Source organism: Euprymna scolopes, chromosome 7, assembly GCF_053919585.1.
Source record: "Euprymna scolopes isolate OS-2025 chromosome 7, ASM5391958v1, whole genome shotgun sequence".
Lineage (NCBI taxonomy): Eukaryota > Metazoa > Mollusca > Cephalopoda > Sepiida > Sepiolidae > Euprymna > Euprymna scolopes.
The window spans coordinates 170,283,447-170,308,324 of record NC_136488.1 but is presented as its reverse complement, the minus strand read 5'-3'; the positions used below and the strand labels follow the sequence as shown (position 1 = coordinate 170,308,324).

General features: G+C 35.8%; 1 protein-coding gene and 1 long non-coding RNA gene across 4 annotated transcripts in view; one reads left to right on the top strand and one right to left on the bottom strand.

The window, feature by feature from the left end:
* The window catches only part of LOC145280135 (uncharacterized), a 90,674-nt gene that overhangs the window by 12,770 nt on the left and 53,026 nt on the right, over positions 1 to 24,878 (top strand). The window lies entirely within an intron of this gene.
* Positions 17,956 to 24,878, bottom strand: part of LOC145280133 (uncharacterized) — a 212,855-nt gene continuing 205,932 nt past the window's right edge. The window contains exons 7-8 of the mRNA XM_080131900.1: positions 23,077 to 23,224; positions 17,956 to 18,586 (exon numbers count right to left, since the gene is read on the bottom strand). Of these exons, the coding sequence (XP_079988026.1) occupies positions 18,434 to 18,586; positions 23,077 to 23,224 (301 nt within the window). The 3' untranslated portion in view covers positions 17,956 to 18,433. The remainder of the gene's footprint in view (positions 18,587 to 23,076; positions 23,225 to 24,878) is intronic.

Genomic DNA, 24,878 nt, shown 5'->3' with positions numbered 1-24,878 from the left:
AGACTTATGTCCTTGCGCATTGCAGTAGGAAAGGACAAATATGCAACATTTTTAAGTTGCTATGCACCTACACTTAATTCATCTGATGAGCTAAAGGAGAGGTTTTACTCCTCTTTACATGAACAAATCAACCAACAAGGTCTGTGTACAGGATAAGCTGTTTGTCTTGGGTGACTTCAATGCTTGTGTGGGTAGTGATACACAATTTTGGAGAAATGTCATTGGTTCACATGGAATTGGTAAAGTCAACTCAAATGGTGTTCTCTTATTGTCTCTTTGCAGTGAATTTGATCTTTTGCTCACTAATACAGTGTTTCAGCTGCCTAATTGCAAGAAAGCCAGTTGGAAACATCCCCGGTCTAATCATTATCATCTCATTGATTATATCATTGTACGTCGTTCTGATAGACAAGATATAAATCTTACACGTTCTTACAGCATCGGGGAATGTTGGTCAAACCATAAATTGATCTGCTCCACAGTCAGGATGAAAATCAAGCGCCCTGTTCGAAACCAACGTAATTCTTCCATCAAGAGAATTGATGTAGGCAAGCTGAAAGTTAAGGAGATAATGCCCTCATTTCAAAAGGCTACTGATGAAAAGCTGTCCTCCGTTGAATGTGGGAATGATATTGAGGCATCTTGGAGAGAGTTTAAAACTGCAGTGTATGACTCTGCCAAAGAGTCATTAGGATATGTTCGAAGAAAATACCAAGATTGGTTTCATGAAAATGATCCAACTGTCGTCCCACTGCTCAATAACATGCATCAAACCCATCAAGTATGGATTACTGACAAAAATTCTTCAGTGAAACACAAGGCTTTCAGAATGGCCAAAAGGTTGGCACAATCTCGGCTCCAGAAAATGAAACAAAACTGTTGGAAGCAGAAAGCTGAGGCCTTACAAGATGTGGAGGATAGGTGTGATTTTAAATCATTCTACCAAAACCTCAATGGGGTGTTTGGTTCCATTTTAAGGGGGGCATCTCCAATATTTTCGTCGGATGACATTCTCCTCACTGATAAGAAAAAAATTACTAAGCGCTGCACTGAACACTTTTCAAATGTTTTAAACAAAGAATCAACAGTGGATCGAGGAGTGATTGATGGTATTCCTCAGAGGCCAACCATCGAGGCGCTTGCTGATACTCCATCCATGTTGGAGATTGAATGGGCTGTAAATAAACTTTCAAATGGTAAGGCTCCAGGTGATGACGGCATACCTGCAGAAGTATACAAATGTGGAAGCCAACTGTTAATCAGGAAACTAAGTGCCCTGTTTTCATTAATATGGGAACTTGGTACCGTGCCACAACAGTTCAAGGATGCGTCAATTATTCACCTGTTTAAGCACAAAGGAAATAAGTGTGAATGTGATAACCATAGAGGAATTTCTCTTTTGTCTGTTGCTGGTAAGATTCTAGCTCATGTAATCCTAAACATACTCAATGGTTCAATCTGCAAAACTGTGCTCCCAGAAACCCAGTGTGGTTTTAGGGCAGGAAGAGGTACTGTGGGCATGATCTTCAGTCTTCGGCAACTACAGGAGAAAGCGAGGGAGCAGAGTAAGGACTTGTTTGACATATTCGTTGACCTCACAAAGGCATTTGATACCGTCTCTAGGGATTCCCTGTGGACTGTTTTGAGGCGACTTGGTATTCCGGACAAGATATTGAATGTGATTGTCTCCTTTCACTGGGGAATGGTGGCGACAGTACAATCTGGCTATAAACAAAGTGAACCATTTGAAGTGTCAAATGGAACTAAGCAAGGATGTATCCTTGCTCCGATCCTATTTGCTCTTTTCTTTTCGGTGATGCTTGAGACAGCTTTCAGGAACACCTCAGGAGGCATAGGTGTTGAGTATCGATCAAGTGGAGGATTATTTAACCAGCAACGGTTCAAAGCCAAAACCAAGACTTCTATGCAGACTGTTCTTGACCTCCTTTATGCTGATGACTGTGCTCTTGTCACCTATAGTCTTGATGACATGCAGAACATCCTCAATAGCTTTTCTGGTGCATGTAAGGCCTTCGGTCTTACAATAAGCATAAAAAAGACTGAAATTATTCACAAGCCAAAACCAAACACTACGTCCTCTTCACAACCAGTGGTATATGTTGATGGTGAGCTTTGAAAACAGTATCTTCTTTTACATACCTCGGCTCTGTTGTGTCTGATGATGCTAAATTTAAAAAGGACATCCAATGTAGAATTAATAAAGCTAGTGAGGCATTTGGTAGGTTGCAACACAGACTCTGGAACGACCACGATGTGTCTTTAAAAGTAAAGGTGGCAGTCTACAAATCTGTTGTTCTGCCTACTCTTCTGTATGGTGCCGAAACGTGGACCTTGTACCGCAAGCATATAAATCAGCTTGACTCCTTCCATATGAAATGTCTGCATTTTATTTGCAATGTTGGATGGCAGGATTGTGTTCCGAATAGTGAATTACTGGAGAGATGTGGAATCACTGGTATTGAATCATTTTTGATCAGGATACAAATGCGGTGGTCGGATCATCTTGTGAGAATGGATGATTCAAAAGTTCCTAAGCAATTTTTTATGGGCAACTGACAAATTCTTGCCGTCCAATAGGGCGTCCCCTGCTTCGTTACAAAGATAAACTAAAAGACAATCTGAAGCGTTGTGAAATTTCTCTGAGTTCCTGGGAGAGTGCAGCAGGGGATCGCAGAAAATGGAAGAAGACGCGTTTCCTGGGGATCAAAGAATTTGAACATAACCGCCTTTGTCATAGGGACGCCCTTCGTGCAAATATGAAGGCAAAACAAAAGAAACATCCACCTAAAAATGAATATGTATGCCATTGTGGTTTCAGAGCACGCAGCAAAGCAGGGTTATCTGTTCACTCAAGAAAGCATCTTTGACCTACGAGCATATGAAAGTTCACCATCTGAGGAGGAGTGTGCCGGACGTCTACAGGATTGCAATTACGCATGTGGTGTCACAGAGCTTGGGAGCTGCTGAAGATTGCATACTGAACCCTCATTCATCGTCTTCGATGAGAGAATCCACCATATATATATATATATATATATATATATATATATATATATATATATATATATATATATATATATATATAATGTTACTTATAGCGTTTTAGTTTCGGATCGCGTGTCATATGACCGTTTGAAGACAAATATTTTGAAATGTGTGTGTGCGTGTATACATATAAGCTTAATATTTATATTCTCTTAAAGTTTACAGGAGCTTTTGTCTTGTAAACTTAATAATTACTTATTGATTGGCATACTATCGTTTCTAAGACAATTTAAAATCATTAATTTTTTTATTTTTAATGATGCTAGAAAGTCTCTTCTTCATAACATCCCAAATGAAAGTCAAGCAAGAAAAACAACAATTTAGCATCGTTTAAAAATACATAAATCCAGTTATGACATTTGAAATGGTTTGAATTCTTGCAACTGAAATGTACTAATTTTATTTATCTCAATCTACTATATATATATATATATATATATATATATATATATATATATATATATGAGCTTAATCAAGCGCTGAACTTTGTTTTTATTACTGCTGTGTTTTGACTTGCATTTTGCTTTTAACCTCATTTGCTGTTGATGAGTTATTTTTTGTACATTTATATTCTACTTAAATCAAATTATTTTGACTGTAAATTTAAAATCTTATATATATATATATATATATATATATATATATATATATATATATATATATATATATATATATACTAGCTGCATATAGTCAGCCTTGCACGGTCGAAACATATTGCTGGGCGGAAGGATTAATCACATACTATTTAAGATACACTGTATATCTTAACTTGTTACGAAAAGTGACCACATGTTGAAACACATCCACTTTTATCTATGAAAATCAAACGCGACGTAACTCTCTTATCTCCTAGAAGATAGATCGGCTGAAGAGAGCTAGATACTGCGACCTAAAACGTTTCCCTGTTGTCAGGTTTGGAACCAACGGTACCGATGACTTATCTAAAGTTCTGAAAATAAAAAATATAAATATTACGCTCTTATTTTGAAAATGTTTTTCTGATAATACACCACTTTGCTGGAATTCTTTTTTTCTCCAACACACACACACACACACACACACACACACACACACACACACACACACACACTATATATATATATATATATATATATATATATATATATATATATCGTCTTTAACCTTCGCCCATATTTTTTTGGATGTAAACCAGTAAACAAATATTATTTATTTATTTACTATTTCATTTATAAAACAGTAACCTACGAACACGCTTGTTTTGAGGTCCTACTTCTCAACAGCGTAGCTTGACTGTTTCTAGGATTTGAACCTCAGACTAGGTGTATTGTTGCCGCATGCACTTGTACATCCTCGACGTGACTACCTCCGACAAACCCGACAAGCAACTAAGTCCCACCCCTTTACAGTATAGATCCCTAGGTGTAAGAAAGCCTTTTACTCCAATAGTTTCTTCCCCAGATCTGCAAGACTTTGGAACTCCCTTCCGGGATACTGCTTTCCCAACTGTACTGATATGCAGAAGTTCAAGTGTAATGTGAACAAGCATCTTTCTACTCATCTCCCCCTCATAACACCCCTGCAACTTATGTCCCCGATAGTAGCCCCCTACTTCAAGGTTCTGTTCCTTATTTGGAGTGGAAATTGATTTAAAAAAATATAAAAGAGGACTTTATTTGTTATTTTTATCGTTTTTAAACTTATGTAGATTTTTTGGTGATTTTTAAACGATAATACGGTTAATAGTGTCTGTAACCTCGAAGATTATGGAAAAACTTTTCTCTTAGAAAATCGCCTATATATATATATATATATATATATATATATATATATATATATATATATATATACTAGGAAAAGTATCCGTCGTTGACTGGGTTCAAAAACAGCCTACTGAAAATGGACTCTGATTCATGAAAGTATGATAGTTTATGAAAAGGAAGGGTTGTAAAGAGATAGCTTAGAATTTGGGGGTATCAAAACCAAAGTAAAATATGATGAAAGTAAAAATAAAATAGATAAACCCCATAATTTATTATACCATACCTGTTCACACTGAAACACTTATCACAATATTCTGTGGATCTATATTAAAAAACCTTGTTAAACTTTGTGACATATTTCCATTCTATGGAGGTCAGGCGCGAACGAACACCTCATAATTTTATTATACCATATTTCTTCAAACTGAAACATAATTATCAAAGTATACTTACGCAGATAGATATGAAAAGTCTTTATTAAAGTTTGTGCCTATTTCCATTCTATGGATGCCAGGTGCGAACGCAGACCCCACAATTTTATTATACCATCCCTATTTAAGTTAAAACATACTTATTAAAGTATTATGTACATCTATATCAAAAACACTTGTAAACGTTTTTTTTTTTAATTTTTAAATTTTTTATTCTATACTTTGTGGACCAGGCGCGAACACAGACCCCACAATTTTAATGAACCATCATTATGCCAAATCAAACATACCCATTCCTGTGTCTCGATACATCTTCTATCATTATATGTGATCAGTTTTCTATAATAGTCAACCATATAGGAGCCTATTCATGACCAGACACACACATACAGACGTTCAGCTTTATATTTTAGATATATCTGGGTAGTTTTGTTTTGTTTATATCCGTTAGAAGCACTGAGTGAAATTTGAAGAATAAAATACGTATTAAATACGTTTGAAGGCAAAAACTGCAACGCGAATTTTCTTATAAAATAAGCGAGTGTTTATTTTTTAAGAAACATATTTCGGGGTAAAACTCCTTTGTCAATCTTTTTTTTTTTTTAATTTTTCTTTTTCTTCGCCATGATGTCGAGTGGAAAAAAGTTCGATGAAGAATCCACGTGATATTGTTAACTGCAGGGTTTTTATGAAGCCGGATAGGTGACGCGTGGTCGCGCATTGACTTCAAACGTATATATATATATATATTACAGATTTTTTCTTTGCTGTAACCATTGTTTAATTTTAAATTCAAATTCGTAAGTTTAGAAAATCAGTATAATTTGGATTATTTTTAAAATAAATATTTATTTGTTTAAAAATCAACTAAGTTTCTGCGATATAACGTCAACATCAAGAATAGAATCAGTTTGTGTTTCTTCTATTTTTATTCCTCGCGGCTTTGTATTACTAGAAAAAGTAAAGTACACGTGATTTTTCTTCAACAACAATATTTTCAAATGTTCTAAATCACGTGTTGAGAAATAAATGACAAATGTTCATATTTCAAATCAACTTTTACCTCAAACAAAATTTGAAAAACGTATTTTGAACTACATTCCAATCCCAACTTACTTTCTGTCAACCAACTGTAACAATCATATTTTCCACCATAGTTTTAAACTATTCTCTTTCAAACTGAATCAACATTTTACCAAAAAGACATTTTAATAATTTTCCATCTCTTTATCTTTTTTTTTTTGCAATAAATTTTCCCACATAATAAGCATGTGTGACAAATAAAAGAGAAGCTTAGCATTTAGATTTTATTTCAATATATTTCTGCGTTTAACAAATGGTTGACTTTGGATTATGCAGACGATCATCTGTAAACCAATAAATCTCTAAATACGTTCTAATTGTAGTTTATTATTCAGTTTATTAATATTTTGTTTTACAAATTATCAAAAGTAATTATTCTTGCACAGAATTCCACCATATTAAAAACCAAAAATATAGAGGAATCTGCATGATGCATGTACCTGTGACGAAATGAAAATATCGTATTCCAAAAATCATCCAAAACCCATCTAGCTGAAACCACTGTCAATAATTTTCTTTATTTGTGCCTAAATCCAAACGTAGATTCCACAAACAAAGTTTCTTTCTTAGAAGTGAACGCCTGTTGAACTCTCTTCCGTTTACCTGTTGCCACCTGACTACAACTTGGATGCCTCCAAGTCCAATGTAAACAAATTCCTGATAAACCGCCCCCTTAAGTAAGACACTTTATCAAATCTCCATTACTAACGATTACCGCGATGCTGTCTCATTGATTACTGTACACGCAATAACCCTTATCCCCGAGTGGCTTCCGGACCTTGATAAGCGGCGACTTCCATGTAAAAAAAAACCTATTAAATCTCTTTTTCTTTTAACTATTTAATATACAACATATATAAAGATGGCATTAGTAATCTTTTATGTTAATGAAATAATTAAAATTTAGTTTCAAGCGGTGCATATCTGAACACGGTGAAATGTATCTATAGAATTATGAACAACCTCTACATCAACATTTTTGGACGTAACCTCTAACAGGTGTGTAAATGTGGATGTTTTTTCAGGACTTCCAATGCGTGAACAACCAACATATAACTAGCCATAAGAAAACCAAGGTATCTGAAGATTAAGTCCAACAACTTTATGGCTTTGTCCTTGGGATTTATTTATAGACATGGCAAAACTAATTTTATTGGAATTGTGAACGATTGAACTGAAATGACATGTCAGAAAGAATAAGGGGAATTCGAGGAAAGAACACAGTTTCAACTTTTAAAATTTTGAATTATTATAATGGCTTACAGAATATGAGTTTTCAAATATTTTATTGTTAACCATGTGTCATTACACAGATTAAATAGATCAAGATGTCTTAATTGTAGCTTTTTCCTTCAGGTTATGATGAGGCATTTCAATCGGTTGTAGTGAATTTAGAATTCTACAGGAAATTCTACTGCCTGATCTTAATTAATAACACAATGGATTGATGACTTTTGCAAAATGTTAAAATTGATCACATCAACAGCATTATTTCTAAGGGTCAAAATTGTTCTTTCATGAAGCCATTCAACATTACGGAAATTTTTTAACAATATCTCGGAAAACCTTTGTCATGAGGTCACCAATCGAATTAATCATCTGGCCACATTGTAATTTGTACAAGTGAAGATCTCTATTTAAGACTATTATTCTCATCTTTATTAGTTGTTGTTTTTCATCTTTTATTGGTTTGTTTATTCACAACGTTTCGGCCAACTATTCCTCTGGCCTTCTGAAGTTCCTATCCGTCACGGTTACCACCTGACAAAGGCCAGAGGAATAGTTGGCCGAAACGTTGTGAATAAACAAACCAATAAAAGATAAAAACAACAACCAATAAAGATGAGAATAGTAGTCCGAAATAAAAATAAATTAATATATATAATGCTCATCTCAAAAATGAATTCCAATTAAGTAATAATATATATACCAATCGGTACGGACCCGACTATGGAAGATCAGATAATAAATAAACGTGGATTTATAAGATCAAAGAATCCAACCTTGATCGCCCTTCAGGGCCCGTGGCGCAGTTGATAGAGACGTTGAATCTCTACAGTTCCAGGTGGACATTGTCTGAAGATAGCGGTTTCAATCCTACCCAAAGCGTGCCAGAGGTTTACTTGGCCAAAATGTGGTGAGACGACAACAACTACGGATGGTAGTGATGGCTGAGAGTTAGGAGATTCGAAGTTCCTATCCTTCGTGGTTACCACCTGACGAAGGCCAGAGGAATAGTTGGCCGAAACGTTGTGAATAAACAAACCAATAAAAGATCTCTATTCAATTTTATCGAACTAGTACCAATAAAAAGTGAAGTGACTTGAAAAAAAGTGCTGCAAACGGATCATCAAAAAAATATGTCCTCATATTCTCCAAAATGAAAATCAAAAACCATGGCTCCCATGCAGTATTGCTGAATTTCGAGATCACATTTTAAATAGAAAGAAAGAATTCTGGACCGAATCAAACGTTCGGTTCGGTTGGACAGCAGCATTTTATTTGATAGATAAACCATTTATCAAAGACTATAACGTTTTGTTAGATCAATTCCCTTTTTTTTACCATTCTAAGGGTAACTTATACTAATATCAAAATTAAATAATATTAATAATGTAAAGTTCTGGTGTCGGATGATTTCGGATGTAGAAGGAATAGGATTATACTTGCAATGTTGTAATGATTTGCCAACTGCTGTTTGGCACTTTTAGTGGCGTCGGGTGGTTGAACATAATCTTTATAAAACTTATTGTTTTTTAAGTAAACTCAAATTTTATTGAATTTTGTTTAAAAATAACGGACTAGAGAATTTCTGTTTATGCTTGAATGAATGCTTTCGTGTCAATGTTTTATTGTTTGATTTCAGTCTCGTGGCGATTTTTGGATTGCAAATGTCGAGCTGAGATCAAAATAAAGCCTAAGATCAGTGAGTCAACTACGATAACTATTAGACCAGCTTGCCACTTTCTTTAAAATGTGTTTTAAAACGTCATGAAACAGTTGACAAACATTTAAAAATTCGACGACCCCCCAAGTTTTTCAATTTTGACCTTTTAGCAGGAATTTTTTACAGATGAAAACCGATAAAAAAGGTTTTCCACATGTGTGACCACCCCTGGGTCGCATTCGTCCAATCCCGATTCATGAGACCGTAAATGCTACCCAGCAGGCGAGGGCGCACACACGGGCAAGAAAATCCTATGTCTTGGTGGCTACTTGATGGACACTTCAAAGGTGACCAGACTCTTACTGGTCACTGGAAAATACCGCTCTGATGCTCAGGGCACACAAAACGTGCATGACCCTAAGTCTGTGTGGCGATGCTTTTTTGCACTTCTGCTGGTCGTTTGTCGTCACATGCTGCGATTTGGAGTTCCTCCTGCAGATGCCCTGGTTAATGGCTGATGTATCGCTTCCTTTGGTGTAGTCTAGGCTGGTTGTGGCGTCAGTGCTGAAATTAACTGTGTTACTCTCAAATCAGTATGTGATCAATAAAAAATGATAACTTTCAAGATCATTTTTTTATGAACAAAAATAATTATTGCATAAAATCATTTTGGATACAGTTCGTACACAAAAAAAGTGTTAGTTAAATTAGAGGTTCTCTTAGATGTAAGAAAAAAATGTTTCTGGGTGCAAAATCTTTCAACTGAAATCAAACTTTTCAATTAATTTTCTTTGTCAGAGGAATAAAGTCTTTCTTTTCCCCTTACTCTTTCGAGGACCTCCAGCCTTTGGGCTGCAGCCCAAAAGCTGAATTGTTCTCTTCAAGGCCAACAAGCGAAGTCTCTCTATTTCTAAAAACACAATTTTTTTTTTTATTAAACTCTAATTCCAATCACCATTTCTTTGAGATCATTATTCCATCCTTCGGATATTACTCTTTCTCTTTTCCTCTGAATGTTACAGGAAAAAGAATTAATGCTACAGGAAAAAGGGCTGTCCCCTTTTCCTGTAAGTAAGAAGAACTTTAGATAAGTGGAAAATGAGATTAGGATAAGCCGAGACTCGAACCTGGTAAGCAAAGTTCAGAAATAGATTCAGAAAATGGAATGTTAGACTTTCGCATTGTTAAATTTTCACATAAAATAGTTTAGATATTGTTTGTTTGTAAAAAGAATTTAATTGTTCATTCTTTTATGGAAATTGAATAAAAAAGGTCAGCTAAAAAATAATGAACAATGCAATTTAAAAATATTGAAAAATAGGTTGGTTAGAATTCTTTGTCTGCAGAAGTGTGTTTTGGAAACGTATGTTTAAGCCACGTGAGTCAATCACGTTTAGAGCCATATATGACGTCATAGCAGAAAGGGAGATTCTCAATCCTAGAAGCCAGGTTTAGCAGATTAGTCAGACAGGAGACAGTCGGGCCGACAGGTTCGAGTAGTCAGCAGGGTCGGTCGGAAAGAGCTGACATGGTCAGAGGAGGGTCCCCTCAGAGGCGAAGGGGTAGATGTTTAACTATGTAGAACCAATGTGAATTCCTAATGACAATCATCATTTCGATCGAATTGTAACTGTTTGTCTCCGTGTCGTCATTCAACAAATGTGTTAATCATCTTAATATGAAATTTGTATAACCCCCTTCCAAGTAATGTGTCCCCCTCCGCCATCATAAGTGATGATTAACTCCCCTCTTCTGTGTTAAAAGAACTGATCATCCTCTCTCGTTAATATATAAGAATCTACAGAACTGTAATATGTATAACTGTCATCATTCCATCTCTTCCTTCTCTCTCTTCTCTCCCTCATCGTTACCTTTGTATTAACGTTCTCTATACAACATGAATTCCCCTTTCTTTCTCTATCTTAACTCCATCCCTCTTCAATTTTCTTTTCCTTTTTTCTCTCTTTCTCTTTCCAACTCATTTTTTCTTTAAGAAACTATTATCAGTTATGCCCCCATCTTTCTCTATTTTTGCCTCTCTGTCTTACTCCCTTCCCCATTCTCTCTCCTTGTCTCTCCTCTCCAACCAAACATATGCTAAGTCAATAATGTATTTATTTGTCTATTTTTTTTTTTTATATATTCTAAATGTTGTTTGTGACGATCAACTCACACCTTTTTTTAATTTTTTTTTAAAATTCAATTTTCACCCCAAACAAGGCACAGTGCCACTTTGAAGCAGGGGGCTACTATCAGGGACTTAATTAGCGGGGTCGTTATGAAGGGAGATGAGTAGAAAGATGTTTGTTAACATTACACTTGAACTTCTGCATATCATTGCAGTTGGGAAAGCAGAATCCCGGAAGGGAGTTCCACAGATCTGCAGTTCTGGGGAACAAACTATTGGAGTAAAAGGCTTTCTTGCACCTAGGGATCTCTACTGTAAAGGGATGAGACTTAGTAGCTTGTCGGGTTTGTCGGGGGTAGTTACGTCGGGGAGGTACAAGTGTTTGCAGTTCGTCAGAGCATTCACCATTAAAGTATTTGTAGAACAGGCAGAGGGATGCAACATCTCGTCGATGGGACAGAGGCTGAAGCCTAGATGACAGTTCAGGACCTATCAGGTTGGCGACTCTTTTTTGTTGTTTGTGACGATCAACTCACACCTTTCCCTGACTGGTAGTTTTTTTAAAAATTTTTATTTATTTTTATTATATTTTTACCCCAAACAAGGCACATTGCCACTTTGGTGTAGGGGGCTACTATCAGGGACATAAGCATCAGGGGTACTATGTAGGGAGTTGGGCAGTAAGATGTCGGTTCACGTTACACTTGAACTTCTGCATGTCAGTACAGTTGGGGAAGCAGGGAGCCGAAATGGAATTCCAAAGTCTAGCAGTTCTGGGGAAAAAACTACTGGAATAGAAAGCTCTCCTACATCTAGGGATCTCCACTGTGTAGGGGTGGGATTTAGCTGCTGGTTATGGTTTGTCGAGGGTATTTACATTTTGAGTGTACAAGTGTCTGCAGTTCGTCAGAGCATTCACCATTAAAATACTTATAGAATAAGCAGAGGGATGCAACATTTCGTTGGTGGGACAGCTGAAGCTTAGATGACAGTTCAGGACCTATCAGGTTGCGACTCTCTTTTGAACCCTGTCAAGAAGTAAGAGACTAATAGCAGAAGCAGAAGCCCAAATATGACAACAATACTCCATACATGGGCGAATGGTGGCCTTATAGAGGTACAGGATACTTTCAGGTGTCAGTACTTTTCTAGCATGGTAGAGAGAGCCTACCTTTTTCGCAGTGGCCCTGGCAATGTTTTCAATGTAATTGTTCCAACTCATGTTTCCTGTGAACGTTAGGCCAAGCAGTTTGAAAGATGTACTCTCAGACAGGGAATCACTGGCCATTGTTATTGGTGGCAGAGAAGGTTTCTTGTAATTATTGAAGGAAACCAGTTTAGTCTTGGCAGCATTGAATGTGACCATCCATTTATGTACTCCATTCCACTACAGATTGGAGGTCATCTTTTAGTGTTTTTGCCATTTCTTTAGTTATGTGTTCATTCTTTTTCCTGTCATGCCTGTTATAGAGTGTGGTGTCATCAGCATATATACCCATCTCAGAGGCAGGTTTGTCGGGGAGGTCATCAATAAATATTAGGAACAATAGAGGCCCAAGGATAGACCCCTGAGGCACTCCCGCATTTATATCACACTGTTTAGATGTATGACCTTCGAGGACAACCTGGATTTTTCTCTTATCTAAGAAGGATTTAATTATGTTAAGTATTCTACCAGTGATACCGTCTGATTTAATTTTCCTGAGGAGACCCTCATGCCATACCCTGTCAAAAGCCTTAGATATATCTAGAGCTACCGCTCTGCCCTCCCCCGCTTTGTCCAGTGAATGGTATATACATTCAGAGATTACAGTGAGGATGTCTGCTGTGGAACGGGCTTGTCTAAATCCATATTGTTTGTCAGTCAGAAGTGTAGCATTTGTAAGGTGCCGGTCAAGAGCATGGTTAATTATTGTCTCAAATATTTTGGCGAAAAGTGGGAGGAGGCTAATGGGGCAATAATTTAATGGGTCAGTTCTTTCGCCAGAATTCTTGAATATTGGTAGCACAGAAGCAGTTTTCCAACAGCCCGGAAAGCATGATTCATTAAGGCATTTGTTATAGATTTTGGAGAGAGCTGGAGCTACTTCGGCTGAGCACTTTTTTAACAGCACAGCTGGGATGAGATCAGGTCCACATGTTTTTAAAGTGTCAAGGTTTTTTATGATAGCGTGTACCTGAGCAGGTGATTTTTAGATCGTCTAGTGTGGTGTCTGTCCGCAAAAGAAAGTCAGGCAGGGGGTGGTTGGAAAGGTCCAGTGTGGAGTTTGAGACAAACCGACTGGCAAGCATATTAGCCTTGTCGGTTGCTGAGCAAACAACCTCCTGATTGTTGGTTAGTGGGGGAATTGTTGATTGCCCATTATTTACTACACTGTTGTAGATTTTCCAGAAGTCACGATTTCCTAATTTTTGTGCTTCGATGCGTTTTTTAGTGGTTTCAGTAAATTCTCTCTTAGCTGTCACTATTTCTTTCTTAACATTACTTCTAGCTTCTATATACTTCTGTTTGTTTGTACTGGACTTATGTTGGTTAAATCTGCGGTATGCATGCTGCCTTTGAGCAATGGCAGTTGCGCAAGTTGAAGTAAACCATTGGGGAGAGTGGGGCTTGCTATAAAATTTCCGCATGGGAACATGTGCTTCAATTGCTGTTTTGAGCCATTCAGTGGTCTCATTTGCACACTGTTCAGCAGGAAGAGAAAAAATATTTCCCCATGGGGCATCTCTGATAAGATCTCTGATGGCTTCCCAGTCAGCCTTTTTATAATATCTCGTTGTTTTGAGCACTGGCTCTTCAGTTTTGGGTCTAGAATTTAGGGCGATTTCTACCATTATCACTGCATCATCCTCTCTCATCCTCATCTATCTGAGCAAGACTTCCGGCATCGCCTGGGATCCTGTTACATATTTATGAATTCTCTATATTCCAAATTTTATGTGTATAGATCAAAAATTCGTTGAGTATATAGGTTTAGAAGTGCCCTCACACACACACACATTCTCACTTTTATAGATATATAAATTATATACATAATTATTTGTCGAAATTTTGAGCCTTCGTAATTTCCGTGGTTACAAAATTTTAATTTGTTGCGTTTTGCGAATGACAGAATCACTCGCTTTTGGGCTAATTAATTTGTTTTGTACAAACAAGATGTTTTGTTTTTTTTTAAAATTTAATTCAATATCTTAGGATTTTATTTTGCTAATTATCTTTAAAATAGACCCAGAAAACTAATATTAATCTTTGAAAGGATTTTTACAATGAATTTATTTAACTTCAAAATTTAGCTGAATTGGGTAGCTCGCCGTGAAAACATTTTTCATAACTTTTTTTTTCACATGTACAAATATTTTTATCCTTTTGGAAATTAAGTTTAGTCCTTAATCTTTCGAATACAATCAAAAAGTAGTCGGAAACGTACAAAAAAAATTATAATAAATCAGCTTTAAAAACTATGTCCCCCCCCCCATCGTTGTCCGCCCATTTTTGTCCGTACCTAATATATAGATTATATAGATAACGACGACGTAATAGTGGTTAATTACATCATGGATTTCTATTATCTATTTAGTTATTACATATCTTATGTTATAACATTAATTATCTTACGTTGAATGGTTTTAGTTTTACCTGTTCGTGTCAAATACGAATGTGAAATGTAATTTTGTGTGTCAGCTGATATTTCAGCATCCGTTCACACCATGTATGATAAATGGTTTTTGCTGTATAAATAGTGAAGGCATATTAAAAGTGTTGTTGGTGTTTGTATAGTTATATAAGGACTTTGCAAGTTAGCTTCAATCTTGTTTATTTATTTTTTTTTTTTTTACTTTTTTTTTTACAAGGTGGTCACCACTTATCAAGGCCCGGAAGCCACTCAGGGATAATGGTTATTGCAAGTATAGTATGTTAGTGTGGAGATTTAATAAAGTGTCTACTTAAGGGGACGGTTCATCAGGAAATTGTTTACGTTGGACCTGAAGACATCCAGGTTGTAGTCAGGTGGGAAGCAGGCAGACGGAACAGAGTTCCATAGGCGTGCAGTTCTAAGAAAGAAGCTTTGTTCATGGAATCTACGTTTTGATTTAGGCACAGATAAAGAGTAGGGAAAATTTTTGACAGTGGATTCAGCTAGACGGGTGTTTTTTGTGAAAGATTGGCGAGGGGGGACGAGAGATTGGAGTTCAGACGAGCATCTGCCATAGAAATAACAATACAACAAAGATAGGCTTGCAACGTCTCTTCTGTGGGAGAGAGGCTGCAGGGAAGAGAAAAGGGCATCCCCCACTAAGCCATGAAGTCTATTTTTTACTCTGTCAAGGCAGGATAGGCTGTTTTTAGCAGCTCCTGCCCAGATATAGCAGCAGTATTCCATCCTTGGACGTACTTGGCTTTTATATAGATAGAGAATTGCATCAGTAGTGAGATATCTTCTGGAGCGGTAGAAGGATCCCACCATCTTTCCAGCGACCTTGGCAACAGACTTGATGTACGTGTTCCATTTCATATCAGGAGTGAAGGTCAAACCCAGAAGCTTGTCAAAACATGGTGCTTCTCCTAGACGAGAGCCATCCATTTCAATTGATGCCAGATGGGGATCAGAGCGTTGATGATGTAAAGATAGGAGTTTTGGGGTTGAATTTCTTTATTAGCATTATTTATTAGGTATATTTCTGTGGCTAGTATTTTTATTCACATGTATTTATGATTGTGAGACTGGTGTTTATGGAATGAAGACGCCTTGGTTATAGTGTGCTCTTTATGTGTATGTGCAATGGCCTAACTGTGCTACCTATGTAGAATTCTTTACATATCACATATTGTATTTGATACACTGAATATGTGCGACTGCATAAGTCTGTGTTATTGATAGGACAATTTAGTAAGGTGCAAGGGTTGTTGTTGGTTGATTTTTCTAGTTCTGTATAAGTGCTATCTCAGTGTAGGTCTGAAGTGTGTGTGAGTTTGATATCTAATTTTGCAGATGGCTTTGTGGATCGCTGATGTGTTTGTAGGTTTTTTGTTTGTATTTGAAATGTGTGTTGCAACTATTATGCACAATAGTGTTGGTGTATGTTGGTAGTCGTGAAGCTGAAGCAGTAAAAGTTGTTGTCAAAAATGCATGATGAGGTGTATGGCCAGGTGTGCTGTCTGTCTGTATTTTATCAAAGTGCATCTCCCCTGAGACACAAGATCACAGAGTGGCACAAGGTGGACCAAATGATTGCATTTTTTGTGGATCGTTATTTTCTGAGTTTTTAACTCATAAAAATAATTGCTAAAAAGGGTAAAAATTTAAAAAATTGATACTTGGTAGGTGTAAGTCGACTAAACTTGTTATTTGTATGCATGCGCAAATATACATTCATGTGTTAAAGTCGGTTCATTTTTAACATTTTCTTATTATCTGATTATAGCTCAAACGGTAACAACTAAGGCTAGAGTACTATATATTTTGGTTTCGATTCAAGCTGATGACACTCAACTCATATTTTCTTTTACTTTTGAAATCACTACTATATATATGGTACAATATAATAATCAATAATTGATAGAAAATTGATCCTATAATAATAAGTATGAAATCTGCTTAAATTAAAAAAATATCATTTTTAAGTATTTTACGACTTAGCGACCTGCTAATATATATATATGTTGTATATTTGTATATTGGAGGAGATGATATATTAAAATGTGTCATGTGTTATCTAGTGGATGTAAGATATTGTTCTTTTAACAGACAGATAATAAATGTATAAATTGTATGGATGTTGCCAGGCGACATGATATTGACGTGAAAACCGAGTCATGTTGTATCAGACTTATCACACAGGATATTTTTACAGTTTATATGTAAGAAGAATAATATATGCTTCATACTTTTTTCTTGAAGAGTTCTTCTGTATCTTCCCGCTGCTACGTGACGAACCATGAAGTGATCAGCACCATATAATTGAGACATCTGTTCTTATTTGTGAAACCATTAAAACAACTTTTTATATTTTTATAATATAAATTTATTACAGTTGTCTCAATTGGTTTTCACAGGATCTGCAGTTCGTCTATATCTTCTGTTCATACAGCCCGCTCCTAGCTGTCTGTCCACTCTTGTCTAGACGTCTGTCTGCTTTGGTGGTCAATCCTCATCTCTCAAAAAATTAACTACATCACGTGTTCTCTTACGTCACCTAATTACGTGTCTCAGACCAACCTAATGTTTCTATCTAGTTATTTGTTTATCCAAATTTAAAAGAATGTTTACATCTATTTTCTATTTTCGCATTCTTTTTACAATTCACACGTCAATCATTTATTCCCCAGTTTGTTTATTCTTCTAATCATAATAACTGATCCAGCGACGATCCGTCGCTCAAATCAATTAATAAGAATACAATAACAATAATAATAATATTTTGACCCTTGACCCCGCTTGCCACAGTTAACTACGCTATGATCACAGCCTAAAGGGTCATAACATTACATATATATATATATATATATATATATATATATATATATATATATAATAAAAGTAGAGCAAACCAAAATGAGTTTTAATAAGATAAATATTTAATTTTGTTTCATTATAAATAACTGGCAGACATAAAACATGTTCTTAAATATTTTTATTTCCAATGGATTTCATAGATTACATATTTTATCCTATAGACATTTTATTTTTGATTAGTGATATTATAGAGGACGAAAAAGGAGACTCACAATCTGTAGTCCTCTTCAAGTCATACCTTAATATATATATATATATATATACACTCGAATGCTCATACAGATTCAAAATGCATGTAGACATTTCTTTACTTTTTTTTTTCTTAAAGAGCATCCGAAGATTGATGATGATGATGATGATGATGATGATGATGATGATGATGATGATGATGATAATTTACAATGCATACAATTTCCTGAGAATGGCAGTTTCCATTTTTTTTCTCTGTCGAAGCATGTCAGACCCAGGTAGATTTGATGTTGATGATGATGTATTTTTTTTTTGTGGAATGGGATGGATGAAAATAAAAGATGTAGGATGAAATATAGACCCTCCCACCCTCGAAAATATGGTGCATGGTTTTAATGTCCTATTCCACTAACAAAAGAGCTCTGTCCGACCAATTGGAGATTCTGGACGTGAGTGTACATTTTCAGTGCAGGACCTAGCTTAAGTGAGAGACCAGTCAGGACATCACTTCGCTTCATTAGCAATAAAGATTTGCCATCAATTTCCTGAAATGAAACAAAAAAAAAATTATTTAATTATCATGCCTTTTTAATACATCATGCTTTATTAAATAATCCCATTTCAACCTTTCATTCATATATATATATATATATATATATATATATATATATATATATATATATATATATATATATATACAGTGATGATCATATTTATTGGCACGGTAAAATAAAAGTTAAATTTTGTCTAATAAATTCTAAAAAAGGGATTAAATTAAAGAAAATAACAAAGTATATTATGTATTTTTAACTGGCCTTTCCGATGCAGCAATCGGATTTTAGAAAAAATAAATAACAAAGGAACAACAAACATAATTGCAAAAAACCCTTTCAAAATTATTGGCACGATTTATTTAATAATCAATTGTATAGCCTTTGGCCTTGATTACCTTCCTCAGTCGCTTTTCATAGTTTACAACCAAGTTGTTGCACTCTTCAGTAGTAATTTTAGCCCACTCTTCCTGACAATAATCCTCCAATTGAATAAGATTCTTAGGCTTCCTTTGCATTACCCTCAATTTTAATGTTCTCCATAAATTTTCAATTGGATTAAGGTCTGGGCTTTTTGATGGCCACTCCAAAACATTAATATGATTGTCCTCAAGCCATTTCTTAGTCAGTTTAGCCGAATGCTTTGGGTCATTATCTTGCATGAACCACCAACGACGACCAAGTGAGAGCTCTTTAGCAGAGTCTTTCAGGTTTTCATCCAATATTTTAACATAATCTTCCTTTTTTATGCTACCTGTGACCTTAACAAGTCGCCCTGGTCCAGAGGCAGCAAAGGATCCCCAAAACATCAAACTGCCTCCACCGTGCTTCACTGTGGGTATGGTGTTCTTAGGCAGGAAAGCTTCGCCAGATTTTCTGTAAATATAAGATACTTTATTATGGCCAAATAACTCTATTTTCGTTTCGTCAGTCCATAGAACACGTTTCCAGAATGCAACATCTTTATCAATATGACGTTTTGCAAAGGCTAGCCTTGCTTTCAGGTGCATAGGCTTCAATAAGGGAGTCTTTCTCGGACGACATGCTTTTAAACCAGCTCTCTTCAAAACTCTACCAACTGTATGTCGAGATACATTCACTCCAGAGGTGCTCTGTTCATCAACAATCTCCCCAACAGAGATCCTTGGGTTTTGTTTTACTTGTCGAACAATTTTCCGTTCATCTCTTGGGGAAAGAATCCTTTTTCTCCCTCTACCCTCTAAACTCATAACGTGGCCTTGCGATTTGAACTTGTTTATTATGGCTCTAACAGTGGATTTGGGAAGGTTTAGCTTCTTTGAAATCTTATCATAGCCCTCCCCATTGGTATGGCATGCTACAACAAGCTTCCTGACGTCTTCGCTGTGTTCCTTAGTTTTAACCATGGCGATTGAAAATTATAATTTAGTCACTTATAATAGTTTAAATAAATCGCTATCTAAAAATTATCTGAAAAAAATTATTCACTGAATTAGCGTTAAACAAGCATAATATGGCTATAAAAAAGTTCAGAAAGCACGTAAACCGGAAATTGATTGATATTATACTGATACTAAAAGAAAAACAAAGCCGTGCCAATAATTTTGAACAAGGGTTTTTTGCAATTATGTTTGTTGTTCCTTTGTTATTTATTTTTTCTAAAATCCGATTGCTGCATCGGAAAGGCCAGTTAAAAATACATAATATACTTTGTTATTTTCTTTAATTTAATCCCTTTTTTAGAATTTATTAGACAAAATTTAACTTTTATTTTACCGTGCCAATAAATATGATCATCACTGTATATATATATATATATATATATATATATATATATATATATATATACAATTATATAAATAACTTTGTTTCTATGTGTGTGTAAGTTCGTTCCTTATAGACTCCGAAACAGCTGAACAGATTGTCTTTAAAATTTACAGAACTTTACTGTATAAGTCTGGGAGTTTTATCTCAGAATATCCCAGTAATTACTGATAATCGATAATCGAATCCGTCATTTTAATTTATCTATCATCCGTAAAACCATTTTTTTCATGTTGTCACTCAGCAATAATAATAGAACAACGAGCCGTACAAATTTTAATGTGGGTAAGTTGATAGTGTGTGTGTGTTTTTTTTGTTTTTTTTTTTTTGCATTACGTGATTGGGGATTATTATGAAGATTTTAGCTATTCCTAATGTTATTTTTATCTTCAGTACAAAGTACAAAAACAAAAAAAATCTTTTAAAAATCTTTTAACTCTGCTTAAATGCAAAAGCTTACTGAAATAAACGTTTTCAAAAATATGTTAAAAATAAAGAGCGTGCAAACGCAAAAACTAATTGTTATGAGACAACTCTCCAACCGATTTGGCTACGGTGATGGTCATAACTAGGACTATGACAACAGCATATTCTTTTCATTATTTTGACTCTCGAGTATATATCCGACATCGACACAGTTAATCAATCAAGAACCACATCACTCTATATAAAAGCATATAAGATATCAACGGATATATACTCGAGAGTCAAAACAATGAAAAGAATATGCTGTTGTCCTAGCCCTAGTTATTACATGACGATGCAAATTTATGTATTTAACGTATCCAAGAGTTCACACATGCGCAGATGTTGACATCGTTTAGAAAGGGGCGATTTTACATAACCCCCCCCCATCGGATTCTGTAGAAGTAGAAAAATGAATATTTTGTTCTAAATTTCACGGAGTATCCACCCGAGTCGCTGTCCTTTAAGACAGTGTCAGAATCATTCTTATTGGAACCGGATTTCGAAAGAGAGAGAGAGAGAGAGAGAGAGAGACAGACACACACACACGACTGTCCTTTATATAGTAGATTAATATGTATGAGGGTCGTTTTAAATGTACAGATTCCAATTTTTTAACTAAAAAAGTTGAAGAACTACAAAGACGGGAGTGGTATCATTAAAACGTTTTGTGCTCCAGAATTCTTTTCTACATAGTCACCACCATTCTCAAAGCACTTTTTTCATGAATTTAATGACGTGTCTCTGCTTCTGATGCACGTTCATAACAGGGGTTGCTTTCTTAGAATTTCACACTGTCAATATATGCAACAGAGAGATGAAACTTTCAGGTCATGAAGGCATAAGTTCGGTCATCATGACAATACAATTTCAAATCCCCTCTTATTTTTTAGGATGGCAAAAAAATAAGAGGCATTTCTTTTTGGAACGTTCCTCATATATATAGAGATATAGATATATATATATATACAGATATATATATAGAGATAGATATAAAGATAGATATAGAGACAGATATAGAGATAAATATACAGATAGATATAAAGATAGATATACAGATAGATATAAAGATAGATATACAGATAGATATAGAGGAAATAAAGGTGAAAATAACACTAGAAATAGCTAAAATCTTCACAATAATCTCTCATTATTTTGTTATGGAAAAACAAAAATGGAAATGGCACTATACCTATGTGGGTTTAACCGGTTTCCTCCAAAGAAGGAAGTTTCATGGGAGTATGAAATTCATAAGCCCCCCCCCCCAGTCGCATGTATATCTATATATAGTGGTGATGACAACGTTAGATTTTTACAACTTTTGCAGGGAGATGTCAATGTCCTCTTACATACAATGTCTGTAATTCCCAAATTGGTCACTCATCTTGTACTGACCAGATTCATTGTTGCTTAACTTCGATGATTTAATGAGAACTGATGTGTCAATGTGATTATGTCGTACATTTAGTTAGCACGACCATAACACGGCAAATACGCTTGTGCTAAATCAAAGAGAGATAATTCAGCCAAGCTTAACATAAGCACAAAACTAGCATCAATATTGGTTTTCCATTGAATGGTATTCCATGCATTGGGTGTCTGCATTGCATCTGGCATTAATAACGTCTCTCAGACAAGCAAACATGTAAGTTTAATGTCCCTATTTATTTACATCCCCACAAGAGCAGAGTTAGACACAAGATCAATTTTTAATGTGGAGAAAATCCAGCTTCCCAAAAAGATGCACTCTAGATTCGGTCATATAACACAAAAAGGAAAAAAAAAGAAAGAAAGGCAGGAAAACAAAGGGACTCAGTAACACTCCTACAACAGTCTCCATAGATTCTCCTACAACAGTCTGTCTGTGTTCTCCATGCAGCCTACTTTTATGCAGGCAAGCAGCGAGATTTTGCATCACTTTGTGAGATCACTAGTCATTAAAATTGTCGGAGGCACCATCTTGATTCCTTCTTCCCGCGCTGGCATCTTGATTCCACATGACATGCGGACATTATAAGGGTAAGCCTTTTTTTGGTTGCCATAATTTTCCCCACTTAATTAAAATTATCTCAGTCTAGAGAGATTTCTCCTTTAAAGATTGAGGATAGTTAAGATGGAGTCTAGTATCAGAATAAATAATACACTTTCTTCCTAACCAAAAGGATGAGCTCAATGTCATCTAATCGAAAAAAAAAAAAATGATATTAAAAACTGACCTGTTCTCGGAATGCCTCTGCTTGTGACACAAAACCCGCTGACTTGAAAAAATTGACGACATCATCAATTGTCCAATTGGCAGCATCGGGATAAGGACCTTGGAAATCTCGGAGCATTGGCAGACTGATGGAAGCGTCTTCTCGTCCGCTGCAAAATAAAACAAGAAAGAATCTTGATAATTTGGAAAAAAGAAAAAAAGGAAACTAAGGATTATCTCCCCTTATACATCATGCAATCCATTAAAAATATCCAGTTTTGATTTTCTGTGATTTGGGGGGGGGGGAAGAAGGAAATTAAGGATTATCTCCCTTTATACATCCTAACCAGTTTTGATTTTGTCTGCGAAACGGCATATCAACTCGTTTTGATTATTTTAACTTGCAATGAATATCAGCTTTAACATTTCTTTGTATGAATAACTCATCTACATCTAAATATAATTTCAATATACTAATAAAATACTTTCTCCAAAGAAAGTTTTCGGCCCTGTCGGTGGGGCATTAGAATACGCCGACTGCCCCCCTGCAGAGGGTAAAAGTCCCTCAATGGAGGTCCTGGATATGACCTTAAACTATATCCAGTGGTGAGGCCCCAGCTTGTGGGCTTTGGGGAGTGCGGAGCCACCCTATAATTACCATTGCTCCCAGGTCCACTCTGACCCGGAGTGGTAGTACCTGTTAGTTGCCTCAATGGGTCTCCATGCAAACTAATACTATCCGACAGGCAAAAGATAACTTCTCGATAGTAAATTATTGTCCATGTCTGATGAGGAGTCATGCCTTTCTCTAGATTATTCTGTTAGTATACATGACCATATTTAGAACACGGCTGATCTAAAGGAGTCAACATTGACTAAAAATCTATATATTTCAACAGGTAGCGGTAATTTCAGTTGCTCTCATTAACAAACTGATGATCTGGTTCTGAGAACAGCATCGATTCATAGATTTGTCATATATTTGACACACGACACAACATGGAATAATTATGTTGACACATTGGTTCTCATTAGATCACTGAAGTTAAGCAATGCTGAGCCTGGTTAGTACCAGATGTCTGACCATTTGGGAATACTAGGCACTGTATGTAGGAATGTATCAACATTTTCTTACAAGAATTGCAAAAACTTAACATTAATGACTGCGATATACATGTGACTAGGGGACCATTTGTGAATTTATAGTCCTATGATACTTCCTCCTTTGGGGAAAGCCAGTTCAACCCACATAGGGAGAATGCCATTGGCACACATATATATATATATACTAGCGGGGGTACCCGGCGTTGACGAGTATTTGTTTCCGGGACAGGGGGGGGGAGTTTAAAAAAATGTTATGGTAGGTAAGTAGGAAGGATCAAACCCGGAGTCATGAGTAAAAGTAGGAAAATAAAGTGTGAAAAAAAAAAACAAAAAAACATCTGCAATGTTAACAGTTTGGCCACCAAGAAAAGTCCATTCCAGTTGTTTAGGAAAAAAAAAAAAAACGACTACGGTAGGTCGGCGTGAACGTGAAAATATAATGCGAATTGTCCAGCACGCTAACCACTACGCCACAGAGCACTGCAGCTTAGTTTAGTGATTTTAAATAACTTCACATGAAAGAACTACGAAGCCAAATCGGTGTTCTCTTCTCAACTGTTCCTTGTGAACGATCCCCAAACGGTGTTAAGTGGTGGCAGGGGGAGGAGGAATTTATGAGAGAGAAAATATTTTACCACTTCCATTGATCTTAACCGATTTTGGCCGTGACTTCTCAGCAGAAAAAGTATAGAAATCTAAGATTTGAGAAATAATAAGCCT